An 18,537-nucleotide genomic window follows, 5' to 3' on the forward strand; every position below is an offset into this window, starting at 1 on the left:
CAACTGTAAATCTGACTCTCCAGCCAGTGCCTCACCAGCCTTGAACCTCCCTGCACATCACTGGTCTGAAGTGCCCCCTAGCCAGGGCTTGAACCAGCGACCTTGCTGTAAGGCCACAGTGGTAACCACTATGTGAAGCCATTTTTGATCATCTTGTCTTTATATCTGAGGTGTGGTGTTGGTTCATGCTGTCGAAGCAGAGTTGGACCAGTAGGCGGATGTAAAGCCCCCTGTTTGCTCCTGGCCCAGATGGATGGCTCAACTCTCAGCCAATCTATGCAAAACTGGCTAATTAATCTCCTCTATATGATTTGCTGGATGTCTTAATGCCATCCCGTGACAGGGTGGACTGTTCCATTCCTGTGATTGGCTGGCTATTCCATCCGCTGAACAGACAATCAGGGCTCGCTCAGTTAGCCACACCCTGCTTTGGTGGTCAACCCGGGAGCTGTTTGGACAGAAGTCTTTGTGACTTTCCTCTTTAATTCCAAATAAAAGTGTTAAACAGATTAAAAATTACCATGTAAACACTGAACCTGGAAAAAACTACAAAATAAAACAGGAAACCAAAACTGAGAAAAACGCCTGAAACTTCATACCATGCCACCTTCTCCTCCTCAGTTATGGGGAAAAGTATAGTACTATGCTTGTGTCAAGCTGGTACTTCGGAAATATAATCAAAACTAAGCAAAAACGGCCCTTTCCATTTGGTTTCCATGGTATAACCAAAAAGAAAAAAACCAGGAAGTTTGTTTATTCCAGCTATTGCTTCCCAATGTTTTAGCCAGTCATAAACTCACCCACTCCTCATTCCAAAGCCAATGATTCCAAGTTTCACATCTTTTCTCAGCAAATGCAATGAGCTTCTAATCGAATCTATCATTTAGGATCCAAAATAGTGGGATCACTTGAGCCCATGCAGTTTCCTCACTGCTTCTGCCGAGGTGCTGAGGATGCTACGCCACTGTACTGGATACAACTTGTGCTTTTAGAACAATAGGAGGTAAAGTTTACACCACAGAAATCAAAATCTTGAGTCCTCATTTGCTGCTTAACCCATAAAGACACAACCCATGAAAACTGGTAAGAAAAGTCCATTTCTCTTTATTTGTCTTCTCTATTTTGTCTTTATACGTCTCTCTAGTTCTCTTTACAAAATAAGAAATTACCTCCATTTTTTGGTAAATGGTAAATGGACTTGTACTTCTATAGCGCTTTTCTAGTCATGCAGACCACTCAAAGCGCTTTACACTCACATTCACCCATTCACACACACACACACCCTGATAGGCACATCGGGGGGCAGTTTGGGGGGACACTTTGGCATTTCCTGAGCTACAGCCGCCCCATTTATATATTTATCTTTTATGATGTTGTGTTATGTAAAAATGTTTATAGTATACTTCTTTGTTTTCCGGTTTTCTATTAAGAGGCAAAAGACAAAAATCAGGTTGTGTTCCACAGGATCTGGGGCAAAGTTTACGCCATAAAGCATAACTTAGCATCCCTTAGTTATGCTGCTATAGGTTTAGACTGCTGAGGGACATTTCCTGATACACTGAGCTTCTTTCTTTTTCTCTTTATCTCTTTCTTTTACCCCCCCCCCCCCTAAACAGTGTAGCATCATTAACATGTATGTCTCCTGTCTCAGCAGGTCTCCCTGGCCGGGAGTAGCAGTTCCTGTTGTCTGTTGTCTTTCTGTCCTCTTCCCCCCACACAGCAGAGGCAGATGGCTGCCTGTCCTGAGCCGGGTTCTGCCGGAGGTTTCCTTCCTGTTAAAAGGGAGTTTTTTCCTTCCCACTGTCGCCAGTGTGCTTGATCAGGATGGGAGATTGAGTTGGACTCAACTCAATCTGTTGGTTTCCTTATATAGGCTGTTATGAATTGGCCTTCATTATGTTTTCCCCTCTGTCTGTAAAGCGTCTTGAGATGGCATTGCCGTGATTTGATGCTATATAAATAAAGTTGAATTGAATTGAATTGAAAGTGATGCCTACACTGTCTGTATCATATATGTCACGCTGCGTTCTCATGGGTTACTGGAAAACAACTCAAGTCTTATGTTAAGTTGGTTTCTGGCAGATTCAACAACCAGCAAGACACCTGCAGCGAGCTGCGTGTCCACAGTGAGAACAGAGGGGTCAACCATGGCAGACAGTGAATGCACCAACCAGCTGGTTGAGGACTCTCAGTGTTTCCGGGCTGCAGGACATCAGAAGTGGCGGCATTCCATCTGGCAGAGCTGCAAAGCGACAACATGTTTAAGGCGGCAGCCTGAGCTTCATCTGAGGATCACTGGAACCAGATCAGCTGACTTACTGTCCATTGCGCTGACCAGCAGATAGATGGCGTCCTGCATGGATGAGGAGATGCCAGAAACATCCAGAAGGTCCATAAAGGAAGCAACGTCTGGAGACTCAGGATGGTCGTACGATCCTTTGCTGAAATGCTCCAGCTGAGAGGAAGAGGAATAAGAAACAATATTATCTCTGCAGGCCGATGTGACCCAGTGATCCTGATCCAAAACCAAAGGTACCGTTTCCTCCAGCAGAGCCAGAGTGTGTCTGTCCTCCAGAACCTTTCGGAGAACTTTCAGCAGATCAGAACGGGTGGACTCGGTCAGGTCTGCCAGCGGCTGCAGGAGGACTTCCTTATTCAGGATCTCTACAGGAAGCAACAGGAGCAGCATGCTGATGATGGTCACATCCAGGAAGCAGAAACCTCATCGCAGGAAGTCAGACTTACCTTCTTTGGCCTTGTGAAGAGGTTCAGAGGTGCTGCTGTCATGACTAAACACATCTGAGGAGACAGGAGGAGGATAAGAGTCCACACCAGAAACCATTGGTTCCACTTTGAACTGGAGAGAGAACTAAACTGGTACAATCAGAACCATAATCAGAAGTAGACTCTTGTCCAGAGGACTGGACTCTGGATCGTTGGAGCTGGTCAACATACAGCTCCTTTTCTGCTTTTCCATGTGCCTCGGAAGTGATGTCTATGAAAATAACTTTGGATTGTTGAGCTGGATGAAGTTTTCATGGTAACCCTTTAGGATGAGGCTCTATCAGCTGGCGATGAACCGAGGGACCAGATATCACCTGGTCCACGCCAAAAGTCTTTAAAATGACAGGAAAACCTGTTGGAAGTTTAACAAAAGCAGAAGGCTCTGGTGAAGCTATCCACGTCACTTCAGGCTCCTCCTGATGTCTCCTGTTGAGCTGTCCAGAATGTGGGACCTTGCATTATTTTAATACAACTGAGGTCCATCTCATTCTTGTGAGCTGCATAAACAACAGCTGTGACCTTTTCATTAGAACTTGATGTCAGCAATAAGAGGGTTAAAAGTGATAAAGTGTTAATCCAGGTAATTTAGCTGGCTGACCTTTAGCTGAACACAGTAAACAGTAAACTTTAAAAGCGGGCCTATAAGCATGATGGGAGGCTTTTCCCCGAACCTCTTGTACTGTTTATCTAACTTGTAATCTAAATAAATGTATCTGTTGCCAGAAATGGTCATCCTGAAGTCTGTCATCGGAAGTGATGGATTCGTCTACAGTGTATTGGCGAGCCAGCCGGGAGACATGATGAGAAAAGCTGATATTCCTTGATTTAACTGTAAAGGACAACACTAAAAAGAAAGGTAAAGGTTGGATTGCTGACTTATCTCACAGAAAAGAGTCTTTTAAGTCATTTAGCAGACTCAAAGATAATTCCTGCCAGCAGAAACTTAAATGTACACATTCAAATTTTGGATAAGGCACCTAAAATTAAATTATTATATAATTTAGAAGAAATGGGCTAATCAAAAGCAGTCCAGACTATTATCCCTCCCTCCCATTTTCACTCCTTTCGCCTTGCAAGAAGGAAGAGGCAAGAAGGTAAAAGAAAAGTTTTAATAAAACTATAAAATGATTTTAAAAAATTTCCTTTTGAAGAGTTAACATTAAAGCTTCAGTGTGTTGTAGTTCTCTCTATCTGAATGTTGGAAGAAGTCGGATTCTTCAGAGTTTGGAGAAACAAAAAATTACTTCCTGCACTGGAAAAGATCTGAAATATGTTAAAAGTCAGCTTAATAACTGAAATGACCATGTGATAAAGAGCTTGTGCTATTCTATCAATGAAGTTAAGAATAATATAGGAAACTAAATAATGATAGAAAAATAGAAATAGACATAGATAGAAAACTGTTAATACAGTTGGTAAACTTTAAAGTAGTGTTTAAAAGTAAAAAGGTTAGAGCAAAGTGCTGTTGCACCCTGGACCCAGGTCTCCACAGCTGATGAGGGCAGACACAAAGGACACAAAAGGCCGGCTGGGTTGTGCACATCGGTAAGGCTAAAGGTGTCTGGATGGGGTTGTTGGTGACATTATTGGTGTGAATATGTCCGAAAGCCTCATACATCTGAGAGTGAGAACAACACAAGCATGAAATCAAACAGTAGAGGACATGGTAGGAAGGTGCTAGACATAAGAGACAATACATTGTGAATCAGGGAGTTTATTTGGGGTCCATAGGTCAGCCTATAGGTCAAGGGTACTCAATTCAGTCCTATGAGGGCTGCAATCCAGCAGGTTTTCCATGTATCCCTGCTCCAACATAGCTGACTCAAACGAATGCATCTTTTTGCAGAACCTGAGTGACTGTTAGATCCACTTAATTTCATTCCGTTGTGTTGAAGCAGGAATACCTGGAAAACCTGCTGGATTGCAGCCCTCATAGGACTATATTTAAAAACACCTGCTACAGACATTCATTTTTTAGATATTTGGAAATTTCCATTTTCAAAAACAAAAAAGAGTGTTTTACAATATTGGTGAATATTACAAAAATATTACTTTAAAAGAGGATACTTTAATCGGTCAATATGACATTTTATTGTGTTATTTATGTTGTTATTTTGGCTGATTGTGAACAGCACTTTGTTTCAACTCTGGTTGTTTTAAAGGGTTTTTTAAAAAAAAAAAAATAAAAAAAAAAAGTTGAGTTAATATTACAAAAGTTATACAGTGGTCAGTTTTTCAATTTTTTTTTATTTTTTCTTAATTTAATGCCATGATATGGAGTTGTCGTTTTAGCTCCAATTTCTTGTTTTATGTTGTAATTTTCCTGTTCAGTTTTCCATGTCTTGTTTGTAATGCTGAAGGCTGACCTCAGTGCAGCAGCTGAGATGCTGTGTGATGTTTGACAACATGGTGTGGAGAACTCAGTGTGGTTTCAGCGTGCAGAGGGGTGTTGTGAGAATCAGCACCTCCAGATCTGAGACCATGGTCCTCAGCCGGAATAGGGTGGATTGCCCTCTCCGGGTCGGGAGTCAGGTCCTGCCTCAAGTGGAGGAGTTTAAATATCTCGGGGTCTTGTTCACGAGTGAGGGAAGGATGGAGCGCGAGATCGACAGACGGATCGGTGCGGCGTCTGCAGTAATGCGGATTCTGCGCCGGTCTGTCGTGGTGAAGAAGGAGCTGAACCAGAAGGCAAAGCTCTCGATTTACCAGTCGATCTACGTTCCTACCCTCACCTATGGTCATGAGCTGTGGGTCGTGACCGAAAGAAGGAGATCTCGTATACAGGCGGCTGAAATGGGTTTCCTCCGCAGGGTGGCCGGGCTCTCCCTTAGAGATAGGGTGAGGAGCTCGGTCATCCGGGAGGAGATCAGAGTAGAGCCGCTGCTCCTCCGCATCGAGAGGAACCAGTTGAGGTGGCTCGGGCATCTGGTCAGGATGCCTCCTGGACCTCCCTGGTGAGGTGTTCCAGGCACGTCCCTCTGGGAGGAGACCCCGGGGAAGACCCAGGACACGCTGGAGGGATTATATCTCTCGGCTGACCTGGGAACGCCTCGGGACCCCCCCGCAGAGTTGGTAAATGTGGCTGGGGAGAGGGAAGTCTGGGCTTCCCTGCTTAGGCTGCTGCCCCCGCGACCCGACTCCGGATAAGCGGCAGAAGATGAAGATGAAGAGGGGTGTTGGATGTCCAATCAAGTTATCAAATATGGCCATTTTCCCAAAAAAAGGTTTAAGGCTAGTCATGAGGTTAAAATGTGAAGACAGTCCATACTTCCATGGATTACAACTAATTAAAATGTTGTCTGAGTTAATTATTTGTGTTATAATCAGACTGCTAGGACAACAACTTCATGAAACCAGCAAAATATCTGCAGAACAGACAAGTCTTAGATCATTGGCTGAGAAAATGGGTTCTGTGCCTTTTCTTTTTTTACCATTTTTAGTTATTTATTCCGGTTAACACTGCCCCGATGGCTGCTCCTTCACTTAATGATTCATGCACTTGAAAAGATTTTTATATGAATCAACAGAAAAACTAAACAACCTACCCAGAGGGTTTTCCTTGTGAGTCCAGGGTTCATAGGAGATTTCTAAAAACAAAGAGAAGAATTACATGCTGAAACGCACAGACACATTAAACTCAGGGCTTGCTCTCACCCATCTTCTCATCCTTCAACAGTATCTCCATCAGCCCGTAAGCAAACGTGGATTCTTCTGGCACCATGAAGCTCGTCTCCTCCTTTGAGTCACCCTGATGGAACAAGTCGAAGTGGGTTTACTTATGCAGTGCTGGAAGACGGAAAAACACAGCGTTTCTTCATATAAAAGACTCTCCTCCATCAGCTGGAGAAGATGTGATCTCCATGACGGAGGACAGAGCAAACAGGACCTGCAGATGCTCAACGATCAGGATGTTTCTGACCTATCTGCAGCTACATGCCCCCATCACATCACAACCTTAAATAACTTTGGAGTTAGGCCGAAAAACCCTTCCTCAGACGGTAAATTTATAACTAAAGCAGCTGATACAGCAAATCCCTGGTCGGTAAAGAGTGGACAAAATTAAGTAATCAAACACGAAAGTATCAGTTTGAATTAAACACAGTAGAAATGAAAAATTTTTTTTTTACAAAAATATCTTTACTGTGTTTCATTGTCATCAAAATCAAAAGCAAAAATTGTTAAATGATGTGAAACTTCAAACAAAAAGTATCAGTGTTGTTTTGTTTCATATCATACAGTCTGCCTCCATGACGGTAGCCCTGGGGGTCATGGTTTACCAAGATGATTTGTCACAACAGTGTCCTGCTGACATTTATTACTGCAGTTCTAAAAGAAAACAGTGTGACAACATCGCTTTGGTGGTTGTTGCCCTGCAAACATCTGACCAAGAGTTATTTCCTACTGATGTCATTAGAGCATCTCCATGGAAACAACAATGAAGGAAAGTAAATGTTAGGTTGAAAGCAGCCAGAACAGACCAGGATTATCTGTTATCCTGGCACCAAGGGCTCGACTTCAAGGTTTAGTAGATCATCTGTACGTGTACAGCTATGTGTATGTGTTCAGGTACGTGTATGGGTATATGTACGTGTTTGGTTACGTATATGGGTATATGTACGTGTTCGGTTACGTATATGGGTATATGTACGTGTTTGGTTACGTATATGGGTATATGTACGTGTTCGGTTACGTATATGGGTATATGTGCGTGTTTGGTTACGTATATGGGTATATGTACGTGTTCGGTTACGTATATGGGTATGTGTACGTGTTCGGTTACGTATATGGGTATGTGTACGTGTTTGGTTACGTGTATGGGTATATGTACGTGTTTGGTTACGTATATGGGTATGTGTACGTGTTCGGTTACGTATATGGGTATGTGTACGTGTTCGGTTACGTATATGGGTATGTGTACGTGTTTGGTTACGTGTATGGGTATATGTACGTGTTTGGTTACGTATATGGGTATGTGTACGTGTTCGGTTACGTATATGGGTATGTGTACGTGTTTGGTTACGTATATGGGTATGTGTACGTGTTCGGTTACGTATATGGGTATCTGTACGTGTTTGGTTACGTATATGGGTATCTGTACGTGTTTGGTTACGTATATGGGTATCTGTACGTGTTTGGTTACGTGTATGGGTATCTGTACGTGTTTGGTTACGTATATGGGTATGTGTACGTGTTTGGTTACGTATATGGGTATATGTACGTGTTCGGTTACGTATATGGGTATGTGTACGTGTTCGGTTACGTATATGGGTATGTGTACGTGTTTGGTTACGTATATGGGTATCTGTACGTGTTTGGTTACGTATATGGGTATGTGTACGTGTTCGGTTACGTATATGGGTATCTGTACGTGTTTGGTTACGTATATGGGTATCTGTACGTGTTTGGTTACGTATATGGGTATCTGTACATGTTTGGTTACGTATATGGGTATGTGTACATGTTTGGTTACGTATATGGGTATGTGTACGTGTTCGGTTACGTATGGTGCAGCGTTGATACGGATCTGTCCGTTTTGGTGCCTGACTAAAATCTTTGACTGATAATAAAAGCCGCTGCTTCGACTTGGAGATCGCTGACTCAAGTTCTTTACCGAAACACTTTTTTAAAGGTGTCTGAAAGTGTGCAGATGTTTGCATTCCTAGGAACCGGAGTCGCGTACACGTAATCTAATCCGGATTAGAGGCTGAGTCTGCAAATCGTTGGAGGGGTCTACCGTAGGGTGCCTGAAACCTGGAGAAAAGGTCAGCAGATGCAGGTCAGTCTTTCTGATTCTTCACTCACCTTCACAAACAGATTCAGCATCTTCTGGTACGACGCAGAGACAGCCCCTCCCTTACTGGCCTTCCGGATCAGTTTGACAGATCCAGTGTTGTAGACCATCTGGTGGACGAAGGCCAGCTTGTCCGTCCCCTTCACTCTCAGCCGCTCCAACTTGTCCTTCTTTATGGTCCTGATAAAAGCACAGTAAGGTAGTTGGGAGTGAGGAGGAGCTGAGGAGGAGCTGAGGAGGAGCGAGGAGGAGGTGGGAGGAGCTAGCAGACTCTGTACCTGCCGCTGAACTTGCTCCTGATGTGCTTCAGTTTGGCTGCCTTCTTCTTGAGGCTGACGGGTGCAGCCTGAGCATCCACGCTGTCCATATTTGCTGAGACTTGCGCTTTAGCCACCAGGTCGTGTCCTCCCTCCACACCGCCACTCGCACTGGTTTCCACAGAAGTTGTGAAATCCTTCACCAGAACTTCCTCCTCAAATTCTGACAGGAATGTTTTCTGTCATTAAGCCTTGACATGTTTTCTTTCATTTTCACAGTCGACCAGAACATCTTACTGAACCGGCTGGAAAGCTGGGAGGACTCTGACACGGCAGTAAACTGGTTTGGGACAGGTTTAAAGGACGGGGACGACAGGTGACTCTAAACCCAGAAGAATCTGTGGAGTTCCACAAGTCGCCATGTTGGGGCTCCTGCTGGTCAACATCTAAACGACCATCTCAGCAGGAGACTCCAGTCCGACCCAGCTCTAATCAGAGGTATTGATCACATTAAAACTGGATCGGCCAGAACCTTCAGCTTCATTTAGAAACAGACACATTTTTCCACACGGAATATTTTACTTCTACAGACACTTTTCTTTCCCATTTTATTTATTCTATTCTACGGAAAACTTATAAAATGCCATCATATTTATATCGTAGAAATATTCTATAAAAATGGACAGGAATCATTTTCTCGTCCCATTCAACAAAGTCAGAAACCTGGTCTAGTCCTGGTCTCAGACCTGGTCTAAGTCCTAGTCCTGGTCTCAGTCCTGGTCTCAGACCTGGTTACAGACCTGGTCTAGTCCTGGTCTCAGACCTGGTTACAGACCTGGTCTAGTCCTGGTCTCAGACCTGGTTACAGACCTGGTCTAGTCCTGGTCTCAGACCTGGTCTAAGTCCTAGTCCTAGTCTCAGTCCTGGTCTCAGACCTGGTCTAGTCCTGGTCTCAGACCTGGTCTAAGTCCTAGTCCTGGTCTCAGTCCTGGTCTCAGACCTGGTCTAGTCCTGGTCTCAGACCTGGTTACAGACCTGGTCTAGTCCTGGTCTCAGACCTGGTTACAGACCTGGTCTAGTCCTGGTCTCAGACCTGGTCTAGTCCTGGTCTCAGACCTGGTCTAAGTCCTAGTCCTGGTCTCAGTCCTGGTCTCAGACCTGGTCTAGTCCTGGTCTCAGACCTGGTCTAAGTCCTAGTCCTGGTCTCAGTCCTGGTCTCAGACCTGGTCTAGTCCTGGTCTCAGACCTGGTCTAAGTCCTAGTCCCGGTCTCAGTCCTGGTCTCAGACCTGGTTACAGACCTGGTCCAGTCCTGGTCTCAGTCCTGGTCTCAGACCTGGTCTAGTCCTGGTCTCAGACCTGGTCTAAGTCCTAGTCCTGGTCTCAGTCCTGGTCTCAGACCTGGTCTAAGTCCTAGTCCTGGTCTCAGTCCTGGTCTCAGACCTGGTCTCAGTCCTGGTCTCAGTCCTGGTCTCAGACCTGGTCTCAGACCTGGTCTAAGTCCTAGTCCTGGTCTCAGTCCTGGTCTCAGACCTGGTTACAGACCTGGTCTAGTTCTGGTCTCAGACCTGGTCTAAGTCCTAGTCCTGGTCTCAGTCCTGGTCTCAGACCTGGTTACAGACCTGGTCTAGTCCTCGTCTCAGTCCTGGTCTCAGACCTGGTCTAGTCCTGGTCTCAGACCTGGTCTAAGTCCTAGTCCTGGTCTCAGACCTGGTTACAGACCTGGTCTAGTCCTGGTCTCAGACCTGGTTACAGACCTGGTCTAGTCCTGGTCTCAGACCTGGTCTAGTCCTGGTCTCAGACCTGGTCTAAGTCCTAGTCCTAGTCTCAGTCCTGGTCTCAGACCTGGTCTAGTCCTGGTCTCAGACCTGGTCTAAGTCCTAGTCCTGGTCTCAGTCCTGGTCTCAGACCTGGTCTAGTCCTGGTCTCAGACCTGGTTACAGACCTGGTCTAGTCCTGGTCTCAGACCTGGTTACAGACCTGGTCTAGTCCTGGTCTCAGACCTGGTCTAAGTCCTAGTCCTAGTCTCAGTCCTGGTCTCAGACCTGGTCTAGTACTGGTCTCAGACCTGGTCTAAGTCCTAGTCCTGGTCTCAGTCCTGGTCTCAGACCTGGTCTAGTCCTGGTCTCAGACCTGGTCTAAGTCCTGGTTACAGACCTGGTCTCAGTCCTGGTCTCAGACCTGGTTACAGACCTGGTCTAGTTCTGGTCTCAGACCTGGTCTAAGTCCTAGTCCTGGTCTCAGTCCTGGTCTCAGACCTGGTTACAGACCTGGTCTAGTCCTGGTCTCAGTCCTGGTCTCAGACCTGGTCTAGTCCTGGTCTCAGACCTGGTCTAAGTCCTAGTCCTGGTCTCAGACCTGGTTACAGACCTGGTCTAGTCCTGGTCTCAGACCTGGTTACAGACCTGGTCTAGTCCTGGTCTCAGACCTGGTCTAGTCCTGGTCTCAGACCTGGTCTAAGTCCTAGTCCTAGTCTCAGTCCTGGTCTCAGACCTGGTCTAGTCCTGGTCTCAGACCTGGTCTAAGTCCTAGTCCTGGTCTCAGTCCTGGTCTCAGACCTGGTCTAGTCCTGGTCTCAGACCTGGTTACAGACCTGGTCTAGTCCTGGTCTCAGACCTGGTTACAGACCTGGTCTAGTCCTGGTCTCAGACCTGGTCTAAGTCCTAGTCCTAGTCTCAGTCCTGGTCTCAGACCTGGTCTAGTACTGGTCTCAGACCTGGTCTAAGTCCTAGTCCTGGTCTCAGTCCTGGTCTCAGACCTGGTCTAGTCCTGGTCTCAGACCTGGTCTAAGTCCTGGTTACAGACCTGGTCTCAGTCCTGGTCTCAGACCTGGTTACAGACCTGGTCTCAGTCCTGGTCTCAGACCTGGTCTCAGACCTGGTCTCAGACCTGGTCTAAGTCCTAGTCCTGGTCTAAGTCCTGGTCTCAGACCTGGTCTAGTCCTGGTCTCAGACCTGGTCTCAGACCTGGTCTAGTCCTGGTCTCAGACCTGGTCTAAGTCCTAGTCCTGGTCTCAGTCCTGGTCTAGTCCTGGTCTCAGACCTGGTCTAAGTACTAGTCCTGGTCTCAGTCCTGGTCTCAGACCTGGTTACAGACCTGGTCTAGTTCTGGTCTCAGACCTGGTCTAAGTCCTAGTCCTGGTCTCAGTCCTGGTCTCAGACCTGGTCTCAGACCTGGTCTAAGTCCTAGTCCTGGTCTCAGTCCTGGTCTCAGACCTGGTCTAGTCCTGGTCTCAGACCTGGTCTCAGACCTGGTCTAAGTCCTAGTCCTGGTCTCAGTCCTGGTCTCAGACCTGGTCTAGTCCTGGTCTCAGACCTGGTATAAGTCCTGGTCCTGGTCTCAGTCCTGGTCTCAGACCTGGTTACAGACCTGGTCTAGTCCTGGTCTCAGACCTGGTCTAAGTCCTAGTCCTGGTCTCAGTCCTGGTCTCAGACCTGGTTACAGACCTGGTCTAGTTCTGGTCTCAGACCTGGTCTAAGTCCTAGTCCTGGTCTCAGTCCTGGTCTCAGACCTGGTTACAGACCTGGTCTAGTCCTGGTCTCAGACCTGGTCTGAGACCTGGTCTCAGACCTGGTCTCAGACCTGGTCTAAGTCCTAGTCCTGGTCTCAGTCCTGGTCTCAGACCTGGTTACAGACCTGGTCTAGTCCTGGTCTCAGACCTGGTCTAAGTCCTAGTCCTGGTCTCAGTCCTGGTCTCAGACCTGGTTACAGACCTGGTCTAAGTCCTGGTCTCAGACCTGGTCTAAGTCCTAGTCCTGGTCACAGGCCTGGTCTCAGACCTGGTCTCAGTCCTGGTCTCAGACCTGGTCTAAGTCCTAGTCCTGGTCTCAGTCCTGGTCTCAGACCTGGTTACAGACCTGGTCTAGTCCTGGTCTCAGACCTGGTCTAAGTCCTAGTCCTGGTCTCAGTCCTGGTCTCAGACCTGGTTACAGACCTGGTCTAGTCCTGGTCTCAGACCTGGTCTAAGTCCTAGTCCTGGTCTCAGTCCTGGTCTCAGACCTGGTTACAGACCTGGTCTAGTCCTGGTCTCAGACCTGGTTACAGACCTGGTCTAGTCCTGGTCTCAGACCTGGTCTAAGTCCTAGTCCTGGTCTCAGTCCTGGTCTCAGACCTGGTTACAGACCTGGTCTAAGTCCTGGTCTCAGACCTGGTTACAGACCTGGTCTAAGTCCTGGTCTCAGACCTGGTCTAAGTCCTAGTCCTGGTCACAGGCCTGGTCTCAGACCTGGTCTAAGTCCTGGTCTCAGACCTGGTCTAAGTCCTAGTCCTGGTCATTGGCCTGGTCTCAGACCTGGTCTCAGTCCTGGTCTTAGACCTGGTCTCAGTCCTAGTCCTGGTCTCAGTCCTGGTCTCAGTCCTAGTCCTGGTCTCAGTCCTGGTCTCAGACCTGGTTACAGACCTGGTCTAGTCCTGGTCTCAGACCTGGTCTCAGACCTGGTTACAGACCTGGTCTAGTCCTGGTCTCAGACCTGGTCTAGTCCTGATCTCAGACCTGGTTACAGACCTGGTCTAGTCCTGGTCTCAGACCTGGTCTAAGTCCTAGTCCTAGTCTCAGTCCTGGTCTCAGACCTGGTCTAGTCCTGGTCTCAGACCTGGTCTAAGTCCTAGTCCTGGTCTCAGTCCTGGTCTCAGACCTGGTCTAGTCCTGGTCTCAGACCTGGTTACAGACCTGGTCTAGTCCTGGTCTCAGACCTGGTTACAGACCTGGTCTAGTCCTGGTCTCAGACCTGGTCTAAGTCCTAGTCCTGGTCTCAGTCCTGGTCTCAGACCTGGTCTAGTCCTGGTCTCAGACCTGGTCTAAGTCCTAGTCCTGGTCTCAGTCCTGGTCTCAGACCTGGTCTAGTCCTGGTCTCAGACCTGGTCTAGTCCTGGTCTCAGACCTGGTCTCAGTCCTAGTCCCGGTCTCAGTCCTGGTCTCAGACCTGGTTACAGACCTGGTCCAGTCCTGGTCTCAGTCCTGGTCTCAGACCTGGTCTAGTCCTGGTCTCAGACCTGGTCTAAGTCCTAGTCCTGGTCACAGGCCTGGTCTCAGACCTGGTCTCAGTCCTGGTCTCAGACCTGGTCTAGTCCTGGTCTCAGACCTGGTCTAAGTCCTAGTCCTGGTCTCAGTCCTGGTCTCAGACCTGGTCTAGTCCTGGTCTCAGACCTGGTCTAAGTCCTGGTCTCAGACCTGGTCTCAGTCCTGGTCTCAGACCTGGTCTCAGACCTGGTCTCAGTCCTGGTCTCAGTCCTGGTCTCAGACCTGGTTACAGACCTGGTCTAGTTCTGGTCTCAGACCTGGTCTAAGTCCTAGTCCTGGTCTCAGTCCTGGTCTCAGACCTGGTTACAGACCTGGTCTAGTCCTGGTCTCAGTCCTGGTCTCAGACCTGGTCTAGTCCTGGTCTCAGACCTGGTCTAAGTCCTAGTCCTGGTCTCAGACCTGGTTACAGACCTGGTCTAGTCCTGGTCTCAGACCTGGTTACAGACCTGGTCTAGTCCTGGTCTCAGACCTGGTCTAAGTCCTAGTCCTAGTCTCAGTCCTGGTCTCAGACCTGGTCTAGTCCTGGTCTCAGACCTGGTCTAAGTCCTAGTCCTGGTCTCAGTCCTGGTCTCAGACCTGGTCTAGTCCTGGTCTCAGACCTGGTCTAAGTCCTAGTCCCGGTCTCAGTCCTGGTCTCAGACCTGGTTACAGACCTGGTCTAGTCCTGGTCTCAGTCCTGGTCTCAGACCTGGTCTCAGACCTGGTCTAAGTCCTAGTCCTGGTCTCAGTCCTGGTCTCAGACCTGGTCTAGTCCTGGTCTCAGACCTGGTCTAAGTCCTAGTCCTGGTCTCAGTCCTGGTCTCAGACCTGGTTACAGACCTGGTCTAGTCCTGGTCTCAGACCTGGTCTAAGTCCTAGTCCTGGTCTCAGTCCTGGTCTCAGACCTGGTTACAGACCTGGTCTAAGTCCTGGTCTCAGACCTGGTCTAAGTCCTAGTCCTGGTCACAGGCCTGGTCTCAGACCTGGTCTCAGTCCTGGTCTCCGACCTGGTCTAAGTCCTAGTCCTGGTCTCAGTCCTGGTCTCAGACCTGGTTACAGACCTGGTCTAAGTCCTAGTCCTGGTCTCAGTCCTGGTCTCAGTCCTGGTTACAGACCTGGTCTAGTCCTGGTCTCAGACCTGGTTACAGACCTGGTCTAGTCCTGGTCTCAGACCTGGTCTAAGTCCTAGTCCTGGTCTCAGTCCTGGTCTCAGACCTGGTTACAGACCTGGTCTAGTCCTGGTCTCAGACCTGGTTACAGACCTGGTCTAGTCCTGGTCTCAGACCTGGTCTAAGTCCTAGTCCTGGTCTCAGTCCTGGTCTCAGACCTGGTCTAAGTCCTGGTCTCAGACCTGGTCACAGACCTGGTGTAAGTCCTGGTCTAAGTCCTGGTCTCAGACCTGGTCTAAGTCCTGGTCTCAGACCTGGTCTCAGTCCTAGTCCTGGTCTCAGTCCTGGTCTCAGACCTGGTCTCAGTCCTAGTCCTGGTCTCAGTCCTGGTCTCATTCCTGGTCTCAGACCTGGTCCAGTCCTGGTCTAGTCCTGGTCTCAGACCTGGTCTCAGACCTGGTTACAGACCTGGTCTAGTCCTGGTCTCAGACCTGGTCTAAGTCCTAGTCCTGGTCTCAGTCCTGGTCTCAGACCTGGTCCAGTCCTGGTCTCAGACCTGGTCCAGTCCTGGTCTGGTCCTGGTCTCAGAACTGGTTTAATCCTGGTCTTGTCCTGGTCTTTAGCATCATGTTAGGACAGATGTGACGTCGGGTTTTTATCACCAAAGAACATCTGGAGGATTAGAGGACTGGTGGCTCAGCAGATTTTCTGTTTTAATCTTTAGAAGATGAGACTACTGGAACCTGACCTCCTCTGTCTTTCTGCTGGTGGTGCTGATGTCCATCCCGTCTCCACCAGATAAAATACTTTTACATTTTACAGCTTCATCCGTTAGAATTTCTTCCTCATTTTCCAGAAAATTCCTCTTTTTTCCTGCAGAACTGTCATGGAAATGAGATGGATTAATATTTATCAGGGCGTCGGCCTGACCTTTTATGGCCAACATGTGGGCGTGGCCAGATGTTCCCTCACCGTGTTAAACTTCCTGTTGATCCTGATTTATGAAGGAAACAGACGTGGGACGTGCTGCTGTAGAAACCTGGAGGGTTCTCCTGGTCTCCGTACGGAACCTGGAGGGTTCTCCTGGTCTCCGTACGGAACCTGGAGGGTTCTCCTGGTCTCCGTACAGAACCTGTACACAGCGTTGCTGCGTACAGTTTGATAAATGAGGCTCCTGGTCACAGAGTCAGAACTAAACATGGAGGCAGCGTTCAGGTGGATGTCTGCTGAAACTTTGGTGGTAAAAATAAAATAACTTCATTTTTCGAACCAGAACTTTTATTTCTATTTTAGTTTTTTCATTTTTCATGCGTCCTGCTGCTTTTCGTTTGGTCTTCTACAGGAGGTGTAACGTTTCGGCAGGTTACCTACCTGGATGGAAGTCGTCCTCCTCCAGGAGCTCAGGCAGTGAGCACATCATGGCCTTATACTTGGGAAGCTGCCAGAATCCTTCCTCTCTGACTTTGACCAGATTCAGGAGCTCCACTTTCTGGTTCAGGTCTTGGTTGGAGATCAGATGTTTATTAGCTCCAACATTTTTAACAATCGCTTTGGTGCAGACACAGATCTTCTGCAGACACAACAGGACAAAACATCTGCTTCAGCCATTTCTATTCCAGACGAGTCCGTACAGATGACCCGGACCCGGACCTGGACCACAACCGGAACTGGAGCCTGAACCTGGCTCCAAACCTGAACCCTAATAAGAACACTTCCTGACTTTCAGCTTCGAATGGCCTCTAAAAGTCCAGAAAGACTCACCTTCTCTCGCTTCTCTATGTTGACTTTCCTGGAATCTGGAACTCAGTAAATTACTCTGGACTTATGTTCTGAAATACAAATAAATGTGAGATTTTTTTATACCAAATTTTACAAGATAGGAGGACAAAAAGCTCAATGGCCAGTAGGGGGCAGACATGTCTACGACTGGAAGTGTCGTCCAGTCCAGATTCTCCTTTACTGCCATTCATTTTCCCAAAAACTGAGCTAATCCCCCGAATGCTGCGTCCCCCTGACGCTCGGACCCTCACCACCGAGCTCAGAACAGCTGATCTAGTCGGGGTATGTAGGAAATTAATGCGCCGTGACGTCCAGGCCCAAAGCGGCAGAACATTTACTGGCTGGACGAAAGCATCTTGGAAACAAAAGTTCCAACAGATATGTGACATTCACCGGCCTCTTCTCGGCCCCCGACATGCAGGGGGTCGCATGTTCCATTAAGAAGACCGTTATCCAGGTCCCGACTTATTCCTGCAATGGGGGCGTAACCCAAAAGTCCTGGATGGCTTGTCCCTGAAACTGTTTCTGAAACCATCGAAGGCCACTATGTGACCAGTTCTTCCCAACGTACGTACGTGTCTACATAGGTTTGGGTTTTTGGAGACAATGCAGGAAACCTCCGAATGACCATGAGGGGGTAAATGGGGTCTCCGATGCCAATGGATGACCGTTGGTTTTATGGTATCCGGATAATACAGGTCACATTTGGGGTCTGCATATTTTCTTCCCCACTTTTTCTCCAGATTCTCATCTATGCATGTGCGACATAGAATCTGGATTGTCCCTGATTGGCTCTGATCAATGGCATCCCCATCAAGGATGGTGTGGTGTTTGGCCCTGGGGAGGGTTAAAGGTGGTGCCTGGCGCTGGTGGATGCAATGGCTGAAATGGATCGAAATAGGATCAATAAGCCTGAGGTCGGCCGGATTTCTGCTTCCTGGTTAATGCAGAACTTCTGGACTGCAGGCCACTTAGACCAAGACCCGGATGGGGGGTCATGCCTCTCAGACCAAGGCCCGGATGGGGGGGTCATGCCTCTCAGACCAAGGCCCGGATGGGGGGGTCATGCCTCTCAGACCAAGGCCCGGATGGGGGGGTCATGCCTCTCAGACCAAGGCCCGGATGGGGGGGTCATGCCTCTCAGACCAAGACCCGGATGGGGGGTCATGCCTCTCAGACCAAGACCCGGATGGGGGGTCATGCCTCTCAGACCAAGGCCCGGATGGGGGGTCATGCCTCTCAGACCAAGGCCCGGATGGGGGGGTCATGCCTCTCAGACCAAGACCCGGATGGGGGGTCATGCCTCTCAGACCAAGACCCGGATGGGGGGTCATGCCTCTCAGACCAAGACCCGGATGGGGGGTCATGCCTCTCAGACCAAGACCCGGATGGGGGGTCATGCCTCTCAGACCAAGGCCCGGATGGGGGGTCATGCCTCTCAGACCAAGACCCGGATGGGGGGTCATGCCTCTCAGACCAAGGCCCGGATGGGGGGTCATGCCTCTCAGACCAAGACCCGGATGGGGGGGTCATGCCTCTCAGACCAAGACCCGGATGGGGGGGTCATGCCTCTCAGACCAAGACCTGGATGGGGGGTCATGAAGAGGCACCAGGCAATCATTTCTGTGGCAGATTTCCATTCTGGATCCACACACACACCTGTTAAATCAGGTGTAACCCAGGTGAGAAGCTGGAGCTGCTTCTCTTCATCATCTATCTGTTTCCTATTTTCAGGGCTTAGGGTGATGTCTGCAGATCTCAGAACCACCGAGCTGTAGGAATATTCCCAGATATCCCTCCTACCAAATATTAACATAAA

The 18,537-nt window shown here is 48.4% G+C and overlaps 1 protein-coding gene across 1 annotated transcript; it reads right to left on the reverse strand.

Moving 5' to 3' along the window:
- Nucleotides 1-2,090: 2,090 nt before the first annotated feature.
- Nucleotides 2,091-18,217, reverse strand: LOC306768565 (gasdermin-E-like; the record flags this gene model as incomplete). Its single annotated transcript, XM_079256973.1, has 10 exons — nt 2,091-2,242; nt 2,320-2,455; nt 2,537-2,664; nt 2,746-2,799; nt 6,330-6,371; nt 6,439-6,532; nt 8,587-8,755; nt 8,854-9,055; nt 16,311-16,509; nt 17,831-18,217. The coding sequence occupies 10 exons, from the start codon at nt 18,215-18,217 to the stop codon at nt 2,142-2,144; spliced, it is 1,512 nt and encodes a 503-aa protein (XP_079113099.1). The 3' UTR covers nt 2,091-2,141.
- Nucleotides 18,218-18,537: the final 320 nt, after the last annotated feature.

This window comes from Telmatherina bonti (genome assembly GCF_933228915.1).
Source record: "Telmatherina bonti genome assembly, chromosome: 17".
In the NCBI taxonomy this organism is placed as follows: Eukaryota; Metazoa; Chordata; class Actinopteri; order Atheriniformes; family Telmatherinidae; genus Telmatherina; species Telmatherina bonti.